Below are 24,868 nucleotides of genomic sequence, written 5' to 3'. Positions count from 1 at the left end.
TTCTTCCTGATGCTTGTTGTTTCAAGAGTGAATACAGAAAGGACACTCCGCACACATGATGCTCAATTTTAGTCGTGTTATGTTGCATCAGCTAATGAACTTGCTCTGTTTGGTTGCATGGAGGAAATGCATCTGCATATATCTGTCCAGTTACTTGTTGCAATTTGCTTTGGTTTCATGGTAAAGACTGATCATTGATTCCAATGCTGCAACACTGTGTGACATGAAACAGCACTAGAGAAGTGAATTTCATAGCCATGGAATTGAAAAATGAGCCAATCTGAAAAGATGCAGCTATTATGGTGGAAACTGTTGAAATAAAAGCAAATTTAAAAGTGAGTCAATGCTTCAGGAAAATAGAGGACATAAATAAAGGGAGTTTTGTTTTGAAAACAGAACAACCCCCAAAAAGTTTCTTAATCAAAGTAAAGTCAGCAAGCTTCACTTAGCATATTCTAGTTTAATACCCAAGCCTATGGATTTGATTGAACTAGAAAATAATAATGTCATTAACTGGAAAATCAGTTTTGTGCTTTGTAGAGATTTGTTGGAAATTTTATAAATTATATTAGATTAGTAACTCTGGAGCAGTGAGATACCAATCAGACGTGGTTTTGACATAGAAACGGAAACGGTGTTGCACAACCTTCCTTTGTAATTGACTCAACAAAAGATTCTCATTCAGTTGTAGCAAAATCGCAGCTGCTGACAAGATGAACTTTAATCATGATTACCTGCAGTTCATACTAACACTGCAGTACACTCATGTTCTGCTTCAAACAACTGAAGGTAAGTTGTGAGCATTTCATTTCTGATCTAGCCATAATTCTGTTCTTCTACTTCAACAGTTTACTAATAGAACACGATTAAGATATTGTTTAAATTAAGTTTGGGTAAATACTGCCATATAGAGTTTGCATGAATATAAGGAAGCTGTTTAAATGTTATTCTTGGAAATAAAGAATTTACCTTCTTTACATTCTCAGACAAAAGCAGTTGATTACCATCAAATTAATAATTTCTTCCCTTGTTAGCTGTCTTAAACAGGATAAATGTCTCTCAAACGCCTCCAGAAATCAATGCGTGTGAAGGAGATTCTATCAACATGGAATGCTCTTGTGAGGAGGACGTACAAATGGAAAGCATCAGGGTAGATTGGACTAAAGACTCAAAATCAATCCTCAATGCAACCAGTTCAAATGGCTCTGTAAATCAAGCTTACATTGACAGACTATCTTATTCTGTTGAGAAAGCAAAATCAAAGCTGACAATCAAAAGTATTACTCGGGATGATGCAGGATTGTATCGTTGTAACATGGTGATTGAGATACCAGCACCAGTTCGAAAGGGCAACGGAAATGGAACAATATTGACAGTGCAAGGTAAATTTCCATTAAAATTAAAAATCCACGTTATATTACATGGAATGCTCAATTGCCTGCCAAGCAGATATTTTTAGTCATCTCTTATGTAGACAATATTATTGATATTTGAAAGTGAAAGAACTAATTTGAAATAATACTGTCAACTGTAGAGTTTTTATGTCATTATCAAATTAATAAATAGTAGCAGCTTGAAGAACAATAAACTTCATTATTCTGATTTCATAACTTTATGTAATTGGTTTACTTTGGAAAAATCATGCAGAGCCATGTGATAGACATGGTTATGAGTTTACAGGACAAATGATGTAATATCATTATCATTTTCAGAATCACTTTATAACGATAAATATGACATGCAAAAATAAAACCGTAAATGATGTGCATATAAAATAAAAGGAACAGCAGAAAAATATATTTTAATATTTGCACAAATATTTCTAAACATTTTCAGCAATTCACATTCAGTTTAGAATTTACCAAAAGGTGAAAGGAGTGCATATAGTCAATTGCTTCAAACAAAAAAAAATCCCCATGTTAGTTGTTACTCATGTTTTTATTTTAAAAGGTATAGGAACATAGGAAGAGATGTATGCAATTTTAACCCTCCACTATTCGTTTTGCCATTGAATAAGATAATTTCTGATCTTTGTCCTAATTTTAGATATTCTCCTTTGCACTATTTGGCAAACAAACTTTATCAATTGCAGCTTTAACATTAATAATTGACACACCACCGATTGCTGTTTGGGGAAGAGTTTCATCTTCTCCCATCCTTTACATGAAAGCCTGTTTCCTAATTGCAATACTCATTTTTTACTCTACATCTCTTTCCCAGGATTTCCTTTAACAATTTGAAAACTTAAAGAAAGTTCCCTTTAATCTTCTAAATTTCAGGGAATACAACACTAGCTTTGTTAGCCTCGCATCACAAATTGACTCTTGGAGTCCAATTATCATTCTGGTAAATCTATGCAGAACTCCCTCTAAAACCAAGATATCCATCTTCAGATGTGAAATCTTGAACAATTCACAATACGAATGATGCATGACATCCACCTCTTTGAATTCTAGCCCACAAGAGATAAAACACAAATTTACTATTAGCCCTTTTGTTTTCTGTCCTTGTTCACAACATTTTCATGCTTTGCGTCTGGACTCCCCATGTATCTTTGAACCTTGATTCTCTCTGGCATTTCACCATTTAGAATATATCTTGTTGACCCTTTTCATGTCCAAAGTACATGCTCTCACATTTGTCAATATTGAAATTGAATCACTCCAGTCTTGCCTATCTACATAATTTGTTAACAGCTCATTGTAATTTTAATCCCATGTACTTTGCTTATATCTAAAACTGTGATAATGATAAATTTAATTATGTAGTTTTCTATTCCATCATCGCTGTCACAATTAAAGATGGAGAATAATTGAGGCACCAACATGGGGTACCATTCATTAAAACCAGCCGATTAGATTAGTTGTCCATCCTCACTGTTCTTTGTGTCCTTCCAGTCAGCCAGTTACTGAACGAGGTAAACAATTTGCCTTCAATTGCAACAGCTTCAACATTTGATTGTCTCTTAGGAGGGACTTAATTGAATGCCTGAAGAGAGGAACCAGTTTAAAATTGCTTAGAACATCTAATATTCCACTGTAAAAGCCAATGAAGGTGTTCTTAGAGCAAAAATATTAACAAGCACAGACAAACAATACCTATGGAAGATTATTTTATTACATATTGAAAGTAATACATGTACTTTATTTTCTAACGTAATTACTTAGTATTGTTAAATATCATCTCAGATTGAATTAGACATTGTGTTTACAATTGTATTATTTTCAATTGTTAGTAACAAACATTTAAGAGAAATAATTAGAAATTAATTTCAGGCAATCAATTAATTCAACATATACAATTTTTGCTCAATGGATTATTATTAGATATCTGTTTTACTGCAAATAGCTGCAGATGTAGAGACCACAGCTTTATTCAAAACGCAATGTGATAAGCATTTAAAACAGGAGAATATAGAAAGCTGAAGATTAGGACCAAGAGTGAAATGAGAATAGATAGTTTATGAGCCAGTGACAGTACAAATAATCTAATAACCTCCTTTGCGCTGGTCTTATGATTGTTCTTTCAAAATGAATAAAGGGAAAGGTCAAATGCATTTCTTTGAGCAGGCGATGGTTCATTAAATTAAAGTTGCCTTATATTGCTCAGACTCTTTTAGGGTATCATCTATTCCATGTTTGCCATTTTATTATGCCTACAGAGGAATCTTTGAATCTCGTAAAATCTAATTCAATCTCTATATTAATACACACTTTTGGTCTATGCACAAGAATGATTTTACGATGGTGTTCCTTCAATTTATTCTTTGTCTCCTTCCATTTTTCATTTACACACTCTCACTCAGTAATACCAACTCAAAGCACATCACTTGTATGCTACCGATACTCACTGCCACCTCCTTAGCTCCTCAAGTGTCTCTGACCTGTCACACTGCTTGCCCAACATCCAGTATAGAGTTATTACAAATCTTTTCTTACAAAATATTGGGAGGACTGAAGCTGTTGGCTTTAGTATCCACATCTCTCATCCACCCTTACCCCCCACCACCCTTACCCACATTCACCCAAAATACTCTATTTCCCATCCATTGTCACCGTCTTAAACTCCGCAAGACTATTTGATCCTTGGTATTGTGTTTGATAACAGCATGAGTTTCTGATCACTTATCTGCACCAGCCCTGGGACTGCTGCTTCCACCTCTAGAACACTGCTTCACTCCTACATTCCCTCAGTTCATCTGATAACATTTTATCCACAAGAACTGATTATTCCAATGCTCTCCTAACTGGCCTCCTATCTTCAGCATTGATAAACTTCTATTCATTCAAATCCTGTTGCTTATATCTTAACTCACCCATCATATCTATGATTGTTCACCTTCACGTTTTCCCCATTTAGCAATACTCCAGTTTTAAAATCATCACTCTTGTTTTCAAATTCCGCCAACACTTCACTGCTCCCTATGCTTTAGTTTCCTCCAGCCTACAGTTTAGAGCTTTTTACAGTTCTCCAATTCTGGTTCTTACAAATCCCATATTTAAATCACTCCATTTGTGGCTTTGGCTTCAGTTGGCTTGGTCCTACAATACAGAATTTCTTCTCTAATCCTCTTCACTTCTTTAAGATGCATATTAAAAGCTGTCTTTTTTTTTGTAAGTTCTCATGATTGCTCCTTGTATGAGGCAGTGTCAAAAATATTATTACTTATGGCAATCTTGGGGAAGCACTTTAACATGTTTATTACATTAAATGTTCAAGATAGCACTCAAACTCATTACAGAGAAACACTGAAGGAGAGACAGATGATTCCTGTTAGGGAGAGAGGGGAGGACAGGAAATTACCAGGCAAATAACGTTCACATTCTCTACTTTCCACCTGCCTACTTTGTCACTATGACTGTTCTGCATCAATTCATTTGTCTAAATGTCATGTCTAGACTTAACTGTAAGATCATCAGAAAGAAAGTGAAACTTTTTTTTATGTGGAGGGTCATAGAAAACCTACACAATTAGCAATAGGAGTCAATCCACATGTTCTGACTGGCAAAAAAATGGATTAAACAAAAAAAAAAGTTTTAATGTATTTGTTGATTATTGCTTTGAGCAACATTTCTTTTGAGATTGTAAATGGTTTGTTCTATGATGGTTAATTACCAATAATGCTGGTTACACCGTGCCAACTACTGTTGGGACAACCAAGTAAGGTTTGATATTCAATGAGGCTCTTTGCAGTCATCATTATTTTTATTTCCAATTTGATCTTTTGATAAGTTTGCATTTTATAATTCTCTAATTGACAACCTGCTGGTGCACAATCTGTCAGGCAGCTACCCATGGTTAAAACATACCTTTTAGTGAAGGAAACTCCTGCTGGAAGCAAGTTTTTGAAATGACTTATTCTTTTCAATTTAAACGATAAAATCATATCAAGTCTTATTGGGAGACTATGTGCAGAGTCCTGTGGTAAATCTTTGTCATTTGGTTGTAAGGGCAAATTTTGATTTGACACATCTGTTGATCTTAATCCTGTAGTTGTAGTAAGATAGTTGAATTGTGCTTCCCACACATTAAATAAAAGGCATCTGATGTGAAATGTTGATTTGCAATCCTGCCCACTGATGATATCAGGTTTCAATTCCTCATACTCTGCATCCTTAAATGTCACTCTGCGCCAAATTCTGTAGCATGCATCATGCTGCAACTGAGTTGGTGACCCTGATAAATGCATCCAATGGAATAATTAGGGCCTGATCATTGGAAGGACCTGGCGAACCGTTTGAGGATCTTGTGAGGAAGTCAGGAGCCAGTTAGTGGAGAGCCCTTGTCACCCTGAATCCATCCATGTTTTGAGGGGTGGGAGTAGGAAAGATGCGACAGGTGTGACAGGAATGTTGCAGCAGCTTGGAACGCTAACACATACACGCAGGAAATTCTTTCTGTGGCCACACACCAGGTGAACATTGAAGAAGTCGTGGCGTTTGCTGTGTATAAACCTATCAGGTCTGTTCATGAGCGTCTCAATGCATGCACTTGGTTGCACCTTGGAACTTGCACATGGTAGATGGCAAAGGATCTAATGAGGCTATCGAAGAAGCTTTGGTAATTTAAATTTTGTAGATTGTACACTGCTGTTGAAGGTGAATCTTGAAGCCAGAGGCATATACACGAAATGGACGACAAACTAGAATCTGACAATATGCACGTCGAGACACCTGTTCCACATTCACTCAAAAACAAAAATTGTTGGGAAAATTCCGCAGGTCCAGCAGTACCAATGGAGAGAAAGCAAAATTGATGTTTTGGTTCAGTGACCCTTTTTCAAAACTGAAGGTCTGAAGTCAATCCTGAGGAAGGGTGACTGCACTCAAAATGTTAATTCTGCTTTCTCTCCACAGTTGCTGCCAGAACTGCTGAGTTTTCTCAGCAATTTCTGTTTTTAATACAGCTTTCCAGCATGTGCAGTTCTTTTGTTTTATTTTATGTGTCACACTGTCAGTCTCAAAATATATTACAGTCATCACACCATCAAACACTTTTGCAACAATTCAAGTTATCTATCCTCAGAAAACTAGTTATCTATTTGTTATTGGCTAAAAATGACAGAAGTTACTGCCAATATACGACTCCTGTGAACTCTGAAAAAAGAACAAGTGTTCATGGACTTAGGAAGCCATGAGGAAACATTTGAATGCAAATCTTTCAGCATACACAGACCAATCTTTTGAATCAATTGTGTTTGAAATGCCTTAAATATTAACTTGAGTAACAAAATAATCCATTGTTCATGTTTTGTCTATCTTCAGAGGACCTGACAGAGATGTAAAATAAGATGGTGAGAGCCATGGGGACAGGGTGAATGGCAAGCGGTTGTTCCCCATTAGTGGATGGGTCAATGGCAAAGGGGCTTAATTTTAAAGTGAAAGGCAGGAGGTTTAGAGGGGATTTGATGACAAACCTTTTCATCCAGAGGGTGAGGGGGGTCTGGAATGCATTGCCTGCCAAGATAGTAGGGCAGATTATTCCTGATGAAGGGCTTATGCTCGAAACGTCGAATTCTCTATTCCTGAGATGCTGCCTGGCCTGCTGTGCTTTGACCAGCAACACATTTGCAGCTGTGATCTCCAGCATCTGCAGACCTCATTTTTTACAGGAAACCTCACAACCTTTAAACAATACTTGGCTGAACTCTTGAAGTGTCGTAACACTCGAGGCTATAAGCCTAGTACAGGATAGTGGGGCTAGTGTAGGTGGTATTAAACTTTTGGCAGTACAGACTCAATGACCTGAAAGGCCTCTATGGTTCTATGATTCCGTGAGAGAACTGTTGTGTGGGTCACTGCATCAGGAAGCTCTGTGGTTCTGTGTTGTGTATCAAGGCTACAAGTATTGAAAATTACAGATGACTGTCTTCATAAAATGTCCTTCACCACCACCTTCTTCCTACTACCCTTACAATACCAATAGTCATTTTTCTAACTGCATCACCAAAACATCACACAAATAAAGTCAATTTAACCTAAAAACAACTTTGATATCAACCATAACTATTTCAAAACAAGTTGCTCTCATATCGGCTTATATTAAACTGAGAAGCTATTTCTGAGTGTATGTTGTAATAATTTTTTTTATATAGAATCACTACAGTATGCAAACAGGCCATTTGGCCCAACAAGTCCACTCCAAAGAGTAATCTACCCAGAACCATTTCCCTACCCTATTACTCTACATTTACCCCTGACTAATGCATCTAACCTACACATCCCTAAATACTATGGGCAATTTAGCATGGTCAATTCACCTAATCTGCACTTCTTTGAATTGTGGGAGAAAACGGAATATCCAGGGGAAATCCACACAGACACAGGGAGAATGTGCAAACTCCACACAGACAGGCGCTTGAGGCTGCAATCGAACCCGGGTCCCCGGCGCTGTGAGGCAGCAGTGCTAACCACTGAGCCACCGTGCTGCACCTGTAGTGTGGCGACAAACAGGCTGTAACTCCCCTTGACAAAAGGTGTGGAAGCAGGTTCTTTGAATATATTTTTTTTAAGGTTGAAGAGGACAGATGTTTGAAAACGAGAAGATGAAAGGTTCATACAGACAGGTGAGAAAGTTGGAGTTGAGGTTACAATTAGATCAGCTATTATCTTATTGAATGGCAAAGAAACTTTGAAGAGCCAAATGGCCGACTCTTTATCCTAATCTGTATATTCTTATGTTCACTCCTAATTGCCCTTGAGTATACAGTGATGAATTGCCTTCTTGAACCATTGCAGTCTGTCAGAAGTTAGTGCACTCATTAAGCTGTTCGGGAGAGTGTTGAGGGATTTTGGCTCAACAACAGTGAAGGAACAGGGATATATTTCCAAGTTAGGAATGTGTACAACGTCCAAGAAATTGCCACCCTTGTCCTTCCAAGTGCTAAAGATTATGGATTTAAGGGATCATGCTGAACAAAGACTTGTTGAGCTTTTGCACGGCATCCTGTAAAGCTTTGTAAGAAGGCAATGGAGGGAGTGGATCTTTCAGAAGATGAATGCATGCCAAGTCTTGGATGCTGCAGTTTCTTCAGGATTATTGAAGTAGCCTCCATGAAAGTAGAGAGTATTCCACACACTCCTGACTTGTGCTTTGTGGATACTGGAAAGGTTTTGTGGAGTTAATAAATTAACCACTCACTGCAGAATCCCTAACCTTTGTTCTTCTCTTTTACCTGCAGTATTTTTATGGCTGGTGCACTTAGGTTTCTGGTCCATCATAATCCTACTATATTAGTGTTGACATTCAGCAATGGTGATCCCATGGACTGTCAAAGGAAGATGTTTTTTATTGGAGATGTTCATTACTTGACGCTTCTGTGACAAGACTGCTACTTGCCACTTATCAACCTGACCTGTGTCAACCTGTCTGGACAAGTTCAGTTTGAATAACACTCAAGAAGTTTAACACCATCCAGGATAAAGTAGCCCATTTGATTGGCACCACCTCCACAAATGTTCATTCCCTCCACCATCAAAGCTCATGTGTACCATCCACAAGATGCATTGTGAGAATATACTGAGGTTTCTTAGATAGCACCTACCAAACCCACAATCACTGCTCTCTGGAACAAGGGAACACCATAAGTTCCTTTCAAAGGCACTCATGATGCTCGCTTGGAAACATATTGCTGTTCCTTCACTGGGTCAAATGTCTCGAACTCCTATCCCTATCTGCACTGTGCATCAAATAGCAATGATTGAAAAAGGCAGCACACCACTAGCTCGTCAAGCCCAATTAGGGATAGACAATAAATGTTGATCCAGTCAGCAAAGCGCACATCCCATAAATGAATTGAAGAAAAAACTGAAATGTTGCACAGACCACTTAATTATCTGAGGGTTGTCTCACAATATGTCTATACTTCCCTGACATTTTTTGTTCGGGTGCTTATAATGTCCACTCCATCCCTGTTCTAACATTATGTAAGGATTTGTAGTTTAAGAACGACATTGGCTGCGGAGAGTTCAATATACTTCCTCATCTCAAACGTAAATTTCACATTCTATTTTCTCTGTCTTGTATCCCTTCCAACTCTTTCTAACTTTGTGGCACTTCCTGTTGTACTCTGTTAACCTTAATCCTATGCTCACTACTCCCTGGAAGATCTCTACAATACTCTCAAGATTAGGCAGTGAACTTTAAGGAACAGGCTACAGTAGTCTAACAACTAAAGAGATTAATCGTAATTTTAGAGTGGTGAATCAACAAAAAGAAGGTCCAGCATCAAATAAGTTGGTAATGTTTTGAGGCCCTGTACTTGCCTGTGCTCTGAAGCAAAGGTTGATCCCAAACCTGCACTCTAAGCCCCAGACATTGTATGTGATTAACCATGTGGGATCCCCGCTTTTGTTTTGTTCATTTTAATTATAAATAAATCATCACAATTTTAATTTCCTAGATTTAAAATATTGAAGCCATTGAAAATAATTTAGCAAAAGTTAACTGTTGTTAACATTATCCCTTTAGATCGATATCTAAATTCCATTTATCAGGATTGGTTTGCAATCATTAAAATGAAAATCATTTTCCCAACATATTCAGAAGTTTTTCAGATTTTCAATTTTTTTTTGTGTGTGAATGAGGTGCCTGCTTTGCTCTCAGATTGTAGATTTTTTTTAATCAACCTGTTCAGAGAGGTTATTACACACCTCTGGCACTATTAGGACTTGAATTCAATCCTTCTGGTCTAGAGGCAGCGATACTACCAATACACCACAAAAGCCCCATATGGCATAAAGATTGTACTTCTGCTGTACTCTCCACTAGAGGGAAAAAAAAATTCTTATACTCAAAAATGCTCTTACTTGCAACTGAGTGACTTTCTTATCACCAAAACCACCAAGACTTTTTCTTTGTGTTTTCTTTTTCACTTTTTTTTAACTACCTGCAATCACCCAAGTAGGTAATGAAACATTTACAAGCAAAGCCCATCATAAACCATGCAAATTGTCAAAATTTCCACCAGATGAAGTAATTTCTCTCTAACTACCTTATTAACTTGTTTAATTATCTGAAACATTGTGATTCAATCACCCCAGCATTTTAGACACTCAAGCGAAATACAACCTTAGTTAGACAACCTGCCTTTATAATAAATCTGCTTCATCTGTACAGAATATTGAAAACTAAAGTGCTGGAATTTATAATGTGCATAACAAAGAGAAACCAAAACAGTTATATTGATGTAGCATCTCAGTGAGTGTAATTTATCATTTATAATTATATTACATCCAATGTAGGAACCATTTATAAAGCTTGATATTATTATAGGCCTGAATTGCCTTCAGCACAAATACCAAGATTAACCAAGATTGCTCCTGCTCCACCTGTACATTAGTTCAGTTCTTTCGCACCGTTAAGCTGAAAACTAAAATGATAGTTTGTCCAATAATTTGTGGATGACACCAAAATTGATCATATAATCGAGAGTGAAGGAGGTTATCTAAGATTACAAAGAGATCTTGATCAATTGGGTTGATGGATTGAGGAGTGGCAGATGGAGTTTAATTTTGATGAATGTGAGATGTCGCAATTTGGTCAAACAATTAAGGGCAAGACCTGTGCAATTAAAAGTCGGACCTTGTATAGTGTTATAGGACAGAGAGAACTAGGCATTCAGGTACATAATTCTTGGAAGTTTAACACTCACGTCAACAAGATGGTTAAGGCGGCAGTTAGCATGGTTGCCTTCATTGCCCAAACCTTTGAGTATATGAGTTGGGATGTCATGTTGAGATTGCACAGGATGTTGATGAGGTCTCTTCTGGAATATTGGGTCCAGTTCTGGGTGCCCTGTTATAGGTCAGATATTATTAAGCTGGTGAAGGTTCAGAAAAAAACTTGTCAGGATGTTGCCAGGAATGGAGGGTTTGAGTTATAAAGAGAGGTTAGATAGGCTGGGACATTTTTCACTGGAGCCTAGGAGTTTGATGGGTGACCTTATGTATACCTGTCACAATTTATAAACCTATATGAGTTGAATAGCAGGTGTCTTTTCCCTAGAGTGAGGGATTTCAAGACTAAGGGTCATATTTTTAAAGTGAGAAGAGAAAGATTTAAAAAGGACATGAGGGGAAACTGGAATGAATTTCCAGGGGAAGTGGTGGATGGGGCTACACTTACAATGTAAGTGTAAGGTATATGGATAAATACATGAATAATTAGTTTGAGGGATATGGACTAAGCGTAGGCAGATGGGACTAGTTTAGTTTGGAATTATGTTTGGCATGGACTAGCTGTACCGAAGAGTCTGTTTTTTGTTCTGCATAACTCTGACTCTAATACCAATATTCACACTTTAACAGCAATCAATATTTTTTAAACCATCACAAATGGGGAATGAACAAGAATGTTTTTGTAAGGTTTATGAAGGTTTGTAGCTCAGATTGAGGTTTAGGGTGTAGGTTTGCTCGCTGAGCTGTAGGTTTGATATCCAGACGTTTCATTACCTGACTAGGTAACATCATCAGTGGTGACCTCCAAGTGAAGCGAAGCTGTTGTCTCCTGCTTTCTATTTATATCTTTCTCCTGGACAAGGTTCCTGGGGTTTGTGGTGATGTCATTTCCTGTTCATTTTCTGAGGGATTGATAGATGGTATCTAGATCTACGTGTTTGTTTATGGCGTTGTGGTTGAAGTGCCAGGCCTCTAGTAATTCTCTGGCATGTCTTTGCTTAGCCTGTCCCAGGATAGATGTGTTGTCCCAGTCAAAATGGTGTTTTTTTTCCTCCGTGTGTAGGGCTACGAGGGAGAGAGGGTCGTGTCTTTTTGTGGCGAGCTGGTGTTCGTGTATCCTGGTGGCTAACTTTTTTCCTGTTTGTCCTACGTAGTGTTTGTGGCAGTCCTTGCATGGAATTTTATAGATGACGTTGGTTTTGTCCATGGGTTGTACTGGGTCTGTTAAGTTTTAAGTAAAAAGTGAGGTCTGCAGATGCTGGAGATCAGAGCTGAAAATGTGTTGCTGGTTAAAGCACAGCAGGTTAGGCAGCATCCAAGGAACAGGAAATTCGACGTTTCGGGCCAGAGCTCTTCATCAGGAATGAGGAGAGGGTGCCAGGCAGGCTCAGATAAAAGGTAGGGGGGAGGGACTTGGGGGAGGGGCGATGGAGATGTGATAGGTGGAAGGAGGTCAAGGTGAGGGTGATAGGCCAGAGAGGGGGTGGGGACGGAGAGGTCAGGAAGAGGATTGCAGGTTAGGAGGGCGGTGCTGAGTTGAGGGAATCAACTGAGACAAGGTGGGAGGAGGGGAAATGAGGAAACTGGAGAAATCTGAGTTCATCCCTTGTGGTTGGAGGGTTCCCAGGCGGAAGATGAGGCGCTCTTCCTCCAACCGTCGTGTTGTTATGTTCTGGCGATGGAGGAGTCCAAGGACCTGCATGTCCTCGGTGGAGTGGGAGGGAGAGTTAAAGTGTTGAGCCACGGGGTGGTTGGGTTGGTTGGGCCGGGCGTCCCAGAGATGTTCTCTGAAGCGTTCCGCAAGTAGGCGGCCCGTCTCCCCAAGTAGAGGAGGTCACATCGGGTGCAGCGGATGCAATAGATGATGTGTGTGGAGGTGCAAGTGAACTTGTGGCGGATATGGAAGGATACCTTGGGGCCTTGGAGGGAAGTGAGGGAGGAGGTGTGGGCGCAAGTTTTACATTTCCTGCGGTTGCAGGGGAAGGTGCCGGGAGTGGAGGTTGGGTTGGTGGGGGGTGTGGACCTGACGAGGGAGTCACGAAGGGAGTGGTCTTTGCGGAACGCTGATAGGGGAGGGGAGGGAAATATATCCCTGGTGGTGGGGTCCGTTTGGAGTTGGCGGAAATGACGGCGGATGATACACTGTATACGAAGGTTGGTGGGGTGGTAGGTGAGAACCAGTGGGGTTCTGTCTTGGTGGCGGTTGGAGGGGCGGGGCTCAAGGGCGGAGGAGATGCAGTGGAGGGCATCGTCGATCACGTCTGGGGGGAGTCTGCGGTCCTTGAAGAAGGAGGCCATCTGGGCTGTACGGTATTGGAACTGGTCCTCCTGGGAGCAGATGTGGCGGAGACAAAGGAATTGGGAATATGGGATGCTCATCTTCCGCCTGGGAACCCTCCAGCCACAAGGGATGAACTCGGATTTCTCCAGTTTCCTCATTTCCCCTCCCCCCACCTTGTCTCAGTCGGTTCCCTCAACTCAGCACCGCCTCCTAACCTGCAATCCTCTTCCTGACCCCTCCGCCCCCACCCCCACTCCGGCCTATCACCCTCACCTTGACCTCCTTCCACCTATCACATCTCCATCGTCCCTCCCCCAAGTCCCTCCCCCCTACCTTTTATCTGAGCCTGCCTGGCACCCTCTCCTCATTCCTGATGAAGGGCTCTGGCCCGAAACGTCAAATTTCCTGTTCCTTGGATGCTGCCTAACCTGCTGTGCTTTAACCAGCAACACATTTTCAGCTTTTAAGTTTTAAGTCAGGAATATGTTAAACTTAATTGTAATTATTTGGGACAGTTCAGTTTTTAAAAAAATATATACACTTATTCTTGAAATATCACAATATGTGAAATATGTCTGAAATGGCAAGTAAGTTTTAGAAAAATATTTTTCTTACAGATGGGACCAATAGTGTCAATGCTTGCATTTAAATTGATAACTTTGAAATAGGTTAGACAACTTGGATGACCATAGGAAAACTCTATATCACATGATCTGCAAGTTCAGGGATAATTTGACTAAACAAATACAATTTCTTCTGCATTAAAGTTTTGGAAATCTCAACTCTGTCAATTAATCATTCTATTGAAAATGTCAATCTGGGCATTTAGTTAAGATTTGCAACGTATGTCTTCTTCCAATAAAGTGTCATTTTCTTTTCAATTTTATAGCAGATAACGATACACCCAAAGTGGGAGCTTTGGTAGGAGCGGTGGTATTGTTGTTGATATTGGTTCCTGTAGTGTTATTTTACAAGAAACAACAGAAAATTCAGAGAAATGCAAGAAGTACAACTGCAGTACCAGGTATGTGACTGATAATTTATTAAAAGAAAAATATTGAACTCAAATTTTTAACTTTTTCTCTCCACAAATATACTGACACACTTGCTAGCTGTCTATAGCCTTTTCTTCATCTGTTTCACATAACCTGGCTCTCCAGTGTAGTTGTCAATGTGGCTACCAGGAACACTTATGCACACACTTACTTGCTAATTAGTTCTGTTGCATGTTCAAGTTAAATAGAGTCTGCATCTCACTTTTTTAGTGCACAGATCTACAGGGCCTGGATGGTTCAGTGTCTTGATTAGATTAGATTAGATTTCCCTACACTGTGGAAACTGGTCCTTCAGCCCAACAAGTCCACACCAACCCTCCGAAGAACAACCCACCCAGACCCATTTTCCTCTAATTAATGCACCTAACACTATGGGCAATTTAGAATGGCCAATTCACCTAACCTGCACATCTTTGGACTCTGAGAGGAAACCGGAGCACCTGGAGGAAACACACGCAGACACGTGGAGAATGTTCAAACTCCACACAGACAGTTGCCTGAAGCTGGAATTGAACCTGGGTCCCTGGCGCCATGAGACAGCAGTGCTAACCACTGAGCCACCGTGCCGCCCCTATGAAGCACATTGCACTCGAGCCCAGTCGGACTCAAACCTACAATCTTCTGATCCGAAGCCGGACACATTATCCATTATGTCACTGGCCTAACTTGAAGTAGGAGACAAAAGTTATATATGAAGGATAGAGGGCAACCAAAGAACTAATACGCACAAAAATTTAACATGATTATTATCAACAAAGAGAAAATATTGGAGGAACCAGAGGGATTAAGGTTGAACATGTCTCAAGGGTCCGATGGCCTGGAGTTTTAAAAGTATATGTTGTAGAGAAACTGAATATTCTGGTTACTATTACCAAAAATTTCTTATATTAAAGAACAGTCTCAGCAAATTTGAAATTTGCAGATGTAACATCGCAATTCAAGAAAGGAAGGATAGAGGAAATAGAGCTCCAGAGTAGTTGACTTGACATCAGCTGTTCGGAAATGTTGGAAACTATTATTAAGGAAATCTTAAAGCTCCACTTTGAAAATCATGGTATGATCACACAAAGTCAACATCCTATGGCAAAAGAAAAATTGTTTTAGTAAAATTTACTATCGATTTTTGAACCGGTAGATGTATTATATGAAGATTTCCAAATGATATTCAATAAGGTGCCACACAAACAAAATTGGGATAATATGTCAGCATAGATGGAGGATTGATTAATGAACAGGACGCAAATAGTAATCATACACGGGCAATCTTCAAGTTTGTAGGCTGTGACTAATGGAAAGTCACAAGCAAAAGTATTAGGACCTCAGATGTTCACAACCAATATTGAAGATTTCGATGATTAGGAAGGCAGTATGTTTCTACGATTCTGATAATGTAAAGTTAGATGGGAATGCAAGCTGCAATCAGTGAAATGTAAAGCATTATAGACAGGTTTAGTGAATGGACAATGAGGTAACAGATAGACTATTACATGGGAGAGAGTGTGAAACTATTCACTTCAGTTGTAAGAAAAGAAAAGCTTTCTAAAATACTTTTTAAAAGGCATGAAACATTAAAATGCAATTGTTTGAAGAAACTTGGTTGTACAAGAAACATAAAACTTAACATACAGGTACAACAAGCAATTGGGAAGGCAAGTGGCATATTGGTCTTTATTGCAAGGTTTTGGAAAGCAAGAATAACAGTCTTGCTGCAATTGTACAGGACTTTGAGACTACTCCCAGAGGTCAGTACACAGTTTTGGCTGCCATATTTAAGAAAGGACATACATCATTGGAGACAGTATGGTGAAAATTCACTAGATTGATTCCTCAGGTGAGACAGTTATTCTATAATGAGAGACTGATTAAATTGAACTTTGATTCTCTAGAAGTTATAAGAATGAAAGATGATTTAATGGATATTTACAAGATTCTGAACTGAATTGATGGGACACATATCAAACTGGTGGGAGAATCTTGAACATGAGAATACCATTGTAAGATAAAGGGTTTGCTACTTTGGACCAAGGTGATGAGAGATTTCTTCACTCAAAGGGCTGTGATCCTTTCGAATCCTCAAGAGACTCCTGGATGCTCCAACGTTGAATATATTTAAGGTTAGAATAGACAAACATCTAGTTTTGCATGGAATCAAGGGATACACAGGATGGGCAGAAATGTGGATTTGATGTTAAACATCAGTTATGATCATAATGAATGGTGCTATAGACTCAATGGCTGGCTTGTTCTACTGTTGCTCCTATCACTTATTTCTAACGTTGTTAAGAGTGAATAATTAGGACCTTATGTCATTTAAATTGGTGGCTATTTTGTGCATTAATGTGGCATGACAAATTAAATACTATTTGTACCTTTAAGTCCTGTTTGATGTTGCGAAAGAAGAGATCATTGAACAAAATCAGGAGAATGAAGAAAGCTCATCTTCAAGAGGCTCATCTCATTGGGTATGTTGTACTAAGACTGAAACTCCATTTTTTCCCATTAACAACATAGTTACACACAGTACATTTAACTTTCCCAAAGTAAAGTGCTTCTCCCACCAGTAACCAGTTGAAGTGCTTCCCCTTTTAGTCACCCATTTTCTCCAAACAAAAAGCTGATCTACAAGTTTTCATTTCCCAGCTTTAATTACAAAACAAAGCTCTGACATGCTGGCATCTGGTGGTTGTTTATAACATCTTGGTCCTCAATACAAGAAACTTATTAAAGTGGCACTTTGTTGAATAAGAACAGAAAATGCTGAAATGCCCAGCAGGTGCAGCACAGCCTTGGAAAGAGAAAAAGATTAATATTTTAGGTTGTCAGAACTGTTTTTAAATTTGTTCAGAGGATGCAGGCATCACTGGCTGGGGTGGCATTTATTGCCTATTCCTAAGTGCCCTGCAGAAGATAGTGGTGAGCTGCTGCTAATAAGGGAGTACCAGGAATTTCACCCAGTGACAGTGATGGAATGCCAAAGTAATTCCAAACCATGGCAATGTTTGGCATGGAGGGAAACTTGGCACTTGGCCACTTGGCTGCATCATGGAAGAGACCCTGGCTGCTGAAGCTGGAAGGACACCCAGGATTGTAGAGGAGCATTGAGTATAGAAGTTGAGAGGTCATCTTATGGTTTAGGCCACTTTTGGAAAACTGTGTTCAATTCTGATCTCCCTGCTATATGAAAGACGTTGTTAAACTTGAAAAGGAATAGAAAAGATTTACAAGGATATTGCCAGGGTTGGAGGGTTTGAGTTATATGGAGAGTCTGAAAAGGCTGGGGCTATTCTCCCTGGAGTTTTGGAAGCTGAGGGGTGTCCTTGTAGAGGTACTTTAGATCAGAGGGTGAATGGATAGGGTGAATAGCCAAGGTCTTTTTCCCTGAGTAGGGAAGTCTAAAACTACAGGGCAAAGGTTTGAGGTGAGAGGGGAAAGATTTAAAAGGGACCAAAGGGGCAACTTTTTCATGCAGAGGGTAATGGGTGTATACAATGAGCCACCAGATGAAGTGGTGGAGGCTGGTACGATTACAACATTTAAAAAGCATCTGGATGGGTATATGATAGGAAGAGCTGAGAGAGACATGGACCAAATGCTTGCAAATAGGACTACATTAATTTAGGATATCTGGTTGACATGGGTTAGTTGGATGGAAGGGTATGTTTCCATTCTGTACCACTCTATGGCTCTATAATTGCAGTGTAAGGGAAGTGATATGTGTGTGTGGGCTGGGGGAGGGGTAGCACCTGATCGAGATTTTGAGAGGCATGGTAAATAGAGAGCAGCTATTCCCCTTCATTCAAAAGGTCAATAACAAAAGGGTATAATTTTAAAGTGAAAGGCAGGAGATTTAGAGGGGCTTTGAGGAAAAACGTTTTCCTCAGAGGGTCATGGGAATCTAAAATGCATAACCTAGGAGAGTAGTTGAGGCGAGAAATCTCTCATCCTTTAAGAAGAACTCAAATAAGCACTTGAAGTGTAATTACATTGAAGGCTATTGGTCATGTGTGAGAAAATAGGACTAATGTAGTTAGTAGCATTTTTTGTCAGTACAAACTTGAGTCAAAGGGTCTCTTCTGTACTGTTTGATTGTTTGAGGGGATGAAGGTCATGGAGAAAACAGGGCAGGGGTTCTCAAATAGCCATAACATAGTGGTGGCTCTGAGTGTGACACTGTCCTGCTCTATGTGGAGCCCCTCAATCAGGTGCTGACCCAATAATTCAGGCAAACTGCACTGTTTGACCGGTTTGCCATGTAGCATGGCAACAGGACAACTTTCAGGTGGATCAGTCCTCACGATGGTGAACTGAGGCCAAGAAGTGAACCTTAATTGACCAACTTAATGGCCTAATGTAATAGTGGAGCAAAAAAGTTTACCACAGACACTCCCCACCCAAATATAATTCGGTTGCAAGGGGAAGGTGACAAGTATCATATATACCACCACCCCATCTAATTAAATGGCCTTCCAAAACTCACCAACTCTCACAGCATAAAGTTGTACTCTGCTTTTCTCTCTCACAAGTGCTACCAGACTTACTGAGTAGAGTCATTCATTGAGATGTACAGCAATGAAACAGATCCTTCGGTCCAACTTGTCCATGCTGACCAGATATCCCAAATTAATCTAGTCCCATAGTTTGCCAGCACTTGGTCCATATCCCTCTAAACCTTTCCTATTCATATACCCATCCTGATGCCTTTTACATGTTGCAATTGTACCAGCCTCCACCACTTCCTCTAGCAGTTCATTCCATACACACATCACCCTCTGAGTGAAAACATTGCCCCTTAGGTCCCTTTTAAATCTTTCCCCTCTCACCCTAAGTCTATCCTCTCTAATTCTGGACTCCCTCATCACAGGAAAATACTTTGTCTGTTTATCCTATCCATGCCCCTCATGATTTTATAAACCTCTGTGGTCACCCCAATCTTACAAACATTAAATTTAAGTTTATGTATATATACACGAGTAAGAAAAAAATACATGACCTAGCAAATCCTACTTGATGCACACAGATAAATGGTGGGTTTCCAAATCATCACTCTTTTCAAGAGCTTTAAAAAATGAATTTGCCTTTGTCTCAGAGGGCATTCCCAATATTTTCTGTTTTCAGTCCCGAATTTCAGCACCTACAGTATTTTGCTTTTATACTTGGAATCCGTTTGCAATTGCTCCAATCCTATTCGACAGGAGGAGAATACCTTCATCCCATTATTACAAACATTATGAAATTGAAACTGTCTCAGAGGAAAAGAAAAAGGTTTCACTGCCCAGTCCACTCCATTTTTGATTTTTAACGATGCAGTTTGAATAATTCAAAACTGGGACCATAATTTACCTTCATAAAGTGTTCATATCATGTCCTTAGTTTCAGGGAGACTACAATCTCCATTTAGAAAAACATGAGATCCCACAAATTTAAGTTTGTTAAAATAATCACCTCATCTGGAAAAATCCTTTGCAGTGAATTAGGAATGGGGGCACATCCAACATTTCTTCTTTCCTCAGTAACACATTGGAAAAGACTGTGGTGAGTCAGATGTTACTTCTGGAGAGCTTTATTCAACTAACACATAACTCTTTGGCTTTTTTTCAGCTGACCTCATCATTGTATGAATCATTTGACTACTTTGCAATCCAAAATATAAACGAAGAAACCAGATGCACAGTCTCAACCAGCTGAATCTTCCACACCTATGTGAAAGGAGAAATATATTTTCAAAATTGACTTTGTATTTTAACTTGGTTCATCATTTCAGGAAGACTGGGAATCAAGGATGCATTCTAACTGGAGACTTTGCTGTTGCCATGTGTTAATTGGAGCTGTGTCAGGTCAGATGGTTGGCTGCAGCATCAATATGAAACATCATGGATCAAAGAGATAAACAAATTCATTACCTTTTCTGTCACCACCTATTGCATGGGATGAAGCGCTAAATGGTGCAGAATCATCTTCCCAGGAAGCATTTAGGAATGGAATGGATGCAATGTGTCCATAAAGAAGGGAAGGAGAAAAATAGTTGATCTCATTATTAGAAATTAACGTACCTGTACAAAAAAAACGGATTCAGCGATTTTAATGGATCCAATCTATTTTGCCTGTTACAGGTTGGAGTTCATTCAAATATTATGATCATGGAGTATAGTGACTGTTGTGATGTTCAGACAGTATAGTAAAGTAATAGTGTGGAAGATTGCAATGGCCCCTTTGAGTTTCCTGCTCTCAGGTATTTCCTGTTTCTGCAGGATGACCTCCAAGCTGTCATTATAGCCCAGAAGAAGAAAGAAAATCAAAGTTTCAATATTTTTTACATTTGTTTGAGGTGTGGGCATCACTGGTTACACAAGCATTTTATGCCCTATCGCCAGGTGCCCTGGGGAATGTGGTGGAGAGCTGGTTTCTTGAACGAGAGCAGTCTAGAGGTGTAGGAACATGGAGTGGTGATAGAAAGGGAGATACAGGATTTTAACCGAGAAGAAATGAAGGAAGGATGAAATATTTCCAAGTGAGGAAGATGTGTGACTTATAGGGAAGCTTGCAGGTGATGGTTTTCCAATGTCCTTCTAGATGGTAGAGGCTGCAGGTTTGCAAAGTGCTTTTGAAGGAGCCATGGTGAGTTACTACAGTACATCCTGTAGTTAGTGTACACTCCTGCCACTGTGCATCAGTGGCAAAGGGAGTGAACGTTGAATGTAGTAGATGGGATACAAATCAAGCAGGCTGCTTTGTACTAGACTGTTTCGAAGGTTATTGAAACAGTATCCATCCAGACAAGTGGTGAGTATTCCATCACTCTCCTAATGAGATTGGGACAGGTATTGGAGAGACAGGAGATGAGTTACTCATCACAGAACTTTCAGATTCTGATCTGGTTTTTTAAAAATTCCTTCATGCGATAGGTAAATGCCAGATAGGCCGACATTTTTCACCCATTCCCTAATTATCCAAAGGGCAGTTAAGTGTCAAACGCATTGCTGTGGGTCGGAGTCACACATAGGCCAGACTAGGTAAGGATAGCAGTTTCCTTCTCTAAAGGACATTAGTGAACAATAAAATCATAGATGTGTTTTTTTTTTGAGAATCTGTGCTCCTCTTCTTCCATTCAGTAAGTCAGCTGACACCATTCTGAGTCGTGAAAGTTAATGAAAGGGACCAATGTTCCATAAAGGAGTTAGATTTTAAAAGCAGATCAGGAACTTGACACCTGGATAAAATTTGGAAACTGACCCCCACAGTTTGAACGCAGTTGCTCTAATACAGGAAGCAGAGAGGAGTTTGCTGCCCAATTTGTGAGGCTGAGTGCTTCCCAGTGCCAGCGGCAGCCTACCCATGCTGAGGTTTGCCTCTACCTTGAGGACAGAACAGGGGGTTAGGACGACTAACATTCAAGAATGAGGGCAACCAGGAAAAATTATGGTAATGCATACAATTCATCACAGGTTACCCGAGGGCTCAATATATCTCAGTCAGAGGTTTTCTTTCACTCTGTGACAAGCCTGGAAAAAAGACAACTGTCTGTTTGGGTTCAACAAAATAATCATGAACAAAGCCTGTTTTCGATTGTACTTACCCTTTACCAAGCTCCTAAAGGAGGTGGATGGGCCATTAGATGGCAGCAGTCAGGTCCCCCACTCCCTCCAATAAAAGCACTAGAAAGTGCTGGAGCAACTCGGCAGGTCTGACAGCATCAGTGATGACAGAAACAAGGTCCATTACTGCCTTTTTCCAAACTATTAAGTGCTGAGCAACAACATGGAAACACAGCAGAGATGATTTTGCCAAGTCAGATGTTGAATTTTCGGAGGAAACTAACTTCAAGGTTTTCATTCTTCTGAAAGGTTTTCAAATAAACATAGCTCCTGTCGGAATTCCAAAAGCCTGTTCGATTAACGCTGAATTTTTTTAGGCGAAAGTTGGTTTGCTCTAACATCAATTTATTATTTTTTAAAACACAGATTTTTCAGAAAAGATTTTATCAAAATTCAGTATTATTTCCCATGCCCGGTTTAGTAACACAGGAAGATCTAGATGCAGTTTATTAGATTGTAGGTGGGTGAGATGTCTGGAAAAGAAAGAAATATATGTGTAGCTTATATTTTCTACCTTCTCTAAATGGCATTTCAGTTGTTCTGTTATTTTACTTGGCAACTAACCAGATAAAAATGTATGTAAATTAAAACTGAATTGGTTCAATCAATCAGTAAAAAATCAAGGGTAAACTGTATGGTTCAGGAAATAGTCTGCACTGTTGGTGATATTATCAGCATTTGACATTTAAACAGACAAAGAGAAATGTAAAAGTCTTAATGCTGATATTTTATTGTACTGTTACAAATAAAAAATAGAAGGACACCTGTACAGGATGAAACCTAAGCTATAAGCCAACTATATTACACTTGTACATATTACACATATGCACCACATAAAAAGATATGTGCTTTGCAAACACTCCAAAAATAAATCAGTAGGCTGGAAGCAAAAATCAAATGCAACATGTCAAAGCATGCAGAAACCAAACTGTATGCAATGTAAAGAGACAAAGTGTTAGTGGCCAAGAATTTGCTGAGTCAGGCATCTCAAACCTCAAACCTTTCCTTCACCCTTCAAATTCAAATATTTTGCGCATCAAATCGCTGGAAATGTGAACTGACAATGGGGTGCAATGGGCCACTTAGAACACAAGACCAATAGACTCAATTAAAAAATTTAGGGAATTTAAAAGCAACAGGTATATGGAGAAAGAAGTATTTTCTAAAATCTAATTAAATTGTCATTAGATTTTACTGGAACACTTCCTGGTTTTCAATTAATCGCATCATGAAGAGCTTAACACATGCAATGAATAGTTCTGGTGAACTTGCCCTTAAGATGTACAAAAAGACATTGTGATGTTACAATGTCAACATTACAGAAACAACTTAAAACAAAATATGTATCTTAATGGCCATAAATTTTAAATAATTTGGACGATTAACTGACGACATTATGAACACACTCATTAGAGCTACTGTTATATCTTGGAAAAAAAAGGTTATGCATTCAAGACAGACAACACAAACCCACACACAGATCTACGTCAGGAAATGGAACATTTCTGTGTCAGACAATCAGTTGACATATTGTGTAGGCCACTGGAAGAAGTGTGGTTTGTGACAAATTGTTAAATAATTTTTGGAATTAGAAACAGTAACTTATATTTTCAAAAAGATTGTCAATAAAGAATCAGCTAATAATAGACTACATGTAGTACAATACAGAACTTTTATTGTTGATATTTTAATGAAAGGAATGATTTTGGATCTTGTGGCTTTCTTACAAAATTTGACGCAAACACTCCAAAAATAAATCATTTGTCTGGAAGCAAAAATTAAATGCAACATGTCAAAGCATGCAGAAACTGAACTGTATGCAATGTAAAGAGACAATTAACCTGTTAATCATGCTAACATGTTACCCTCTACCCATGCTCTTTTCTACTGGACCAACCTTTGATGTAGCACCTCACTGAATGCCTTTTGGAAAGCTAAGTAACCATACATATCTGTTCCCCACTATTTACTGTGAATCTTACTTTGCCGAAACACTCCAATTGATTATTTAAGCACAATTCTTGAAATATGAAATAGGAATGTCTGTTTCATAAAACCATGTTGGCTTAGGTCACTTTAGGATTTTCTAAGTATCCTGCTATAACATCCTTGACAATGGATTATAGCCCTTCCCTCCAAAGGATGTTAAGCTAACTAGTCCATAATCTCCTGATTTCGGTCACTCTTACTCCTTTGAATAAGGTTATAACTTTAGCTATTTTTTAATCTGCTAGGACAATTCCAGAATCTAAGTGGAATGTTGGGAAATTATATCCAGCATATCAACCATCTGTGTTCACTCCTTTAAAAAGTTTTTTAATGCATACGCCTTCTGGTCCTGGGGGCCTGTTTATTAGATCCAATAGATTTTAGCACCTTTTCTGTGGTACTGGTGATTATTTTAAATTTGACCCTCATTATCATCTCTTGAGTTTCAATTACCTTTGGGAATTTTCTAAGTCTTCTGCCATGAAGTCAAACACAACATAACTGCTCAAATCTTCGAACATTCCTTTGCTTTCCATTATTAATTCCCCAAACAAGTCTAATGCGTACTTTAGTTACTCCTTTTTTATTCAAGTACTAACTAACTACCTGTCTTTTTTTTTAACTACTGGCAAGCTTTCTCTGCTTTTTGCCTTTTTATTACCTTTCTAGTCATTCTTTGCTGGTTCGTAAAATGTGTCCTCTCACATACCATTATTCTTTACATATTTGTGCAGTAACTTTCCTAATTAGCTAGAGGTTATGCATCCTTCTCAG

General features: G+C 39.0%; 1 protein-coding gene across 1 annotated transcript; it reads left to right on the top strand.

Annotated features, from left to right (window-relative positions):
* Positions 1-713: 713 nt before the first annotated feature.
* Positions 714-23,248, top strand: LOC132833288 (uncharacterized). The gene is made up of 5 exons (XM_060851452.1): positions 714-789; positions 1,035-1,382; positions 14,348-14,482; positions 16,890-16,975; positions 20,112-23,248. Exons 1-5 carry the CDS (start codon positions 714-716, stop codon positions 20,196-20,198), a joined length of 732 nt encoding a protein of 243 aa, XP_060707435.1. The 3' UTR covers positions 20,199-23,248.
* Positions 23,249-24,868: the final 1,620 nt, after the last annotated feature.

The sequence above is a fragment of the Hemiscyllium ocellatum genome, chromosome 36 (assembly GCF_020745735.1).
Source record: "Hemiscyllium ocellatum isolate sHemOce1 chromosome 36, sHemOce1.pat.X.cur, whole genome shotgun sequence".
Lineage (NCBI taxonomy): Eukaryota > Metazoa > Chordata > Chondrichthyes > Orectolobiformes > Hemiscylliidae > Hemiscyllium > Hemiscyllium ocellatum.
Note: the sequence above shows the minus strand (reverse complement) of the source record. Positions and strands in the feature narration are given on the sequence as shown.

Coding starts and splice junctions, on each gene's coding strand:
- LOC132833288 (XM_060851452.1), top strand. CDS start 714: ATGAACTTTAATCATGATTACCTGCAGTTCATACTAACACTGCAGTAC. Junction 1,383..14,347: donor AACAATATTGACAGTGCAAG/GTAAATTTCCAT, acceptor TCAATTTTATAG/CAGATAACGATACACCCAAA. Junction 14,483..16,889: donor AAGTACAACTGCAGTACCAG/GTATGTGACTGA, acceptor TGTACCTTTAAG/TCCTGTTTGATGTTGCGAAA.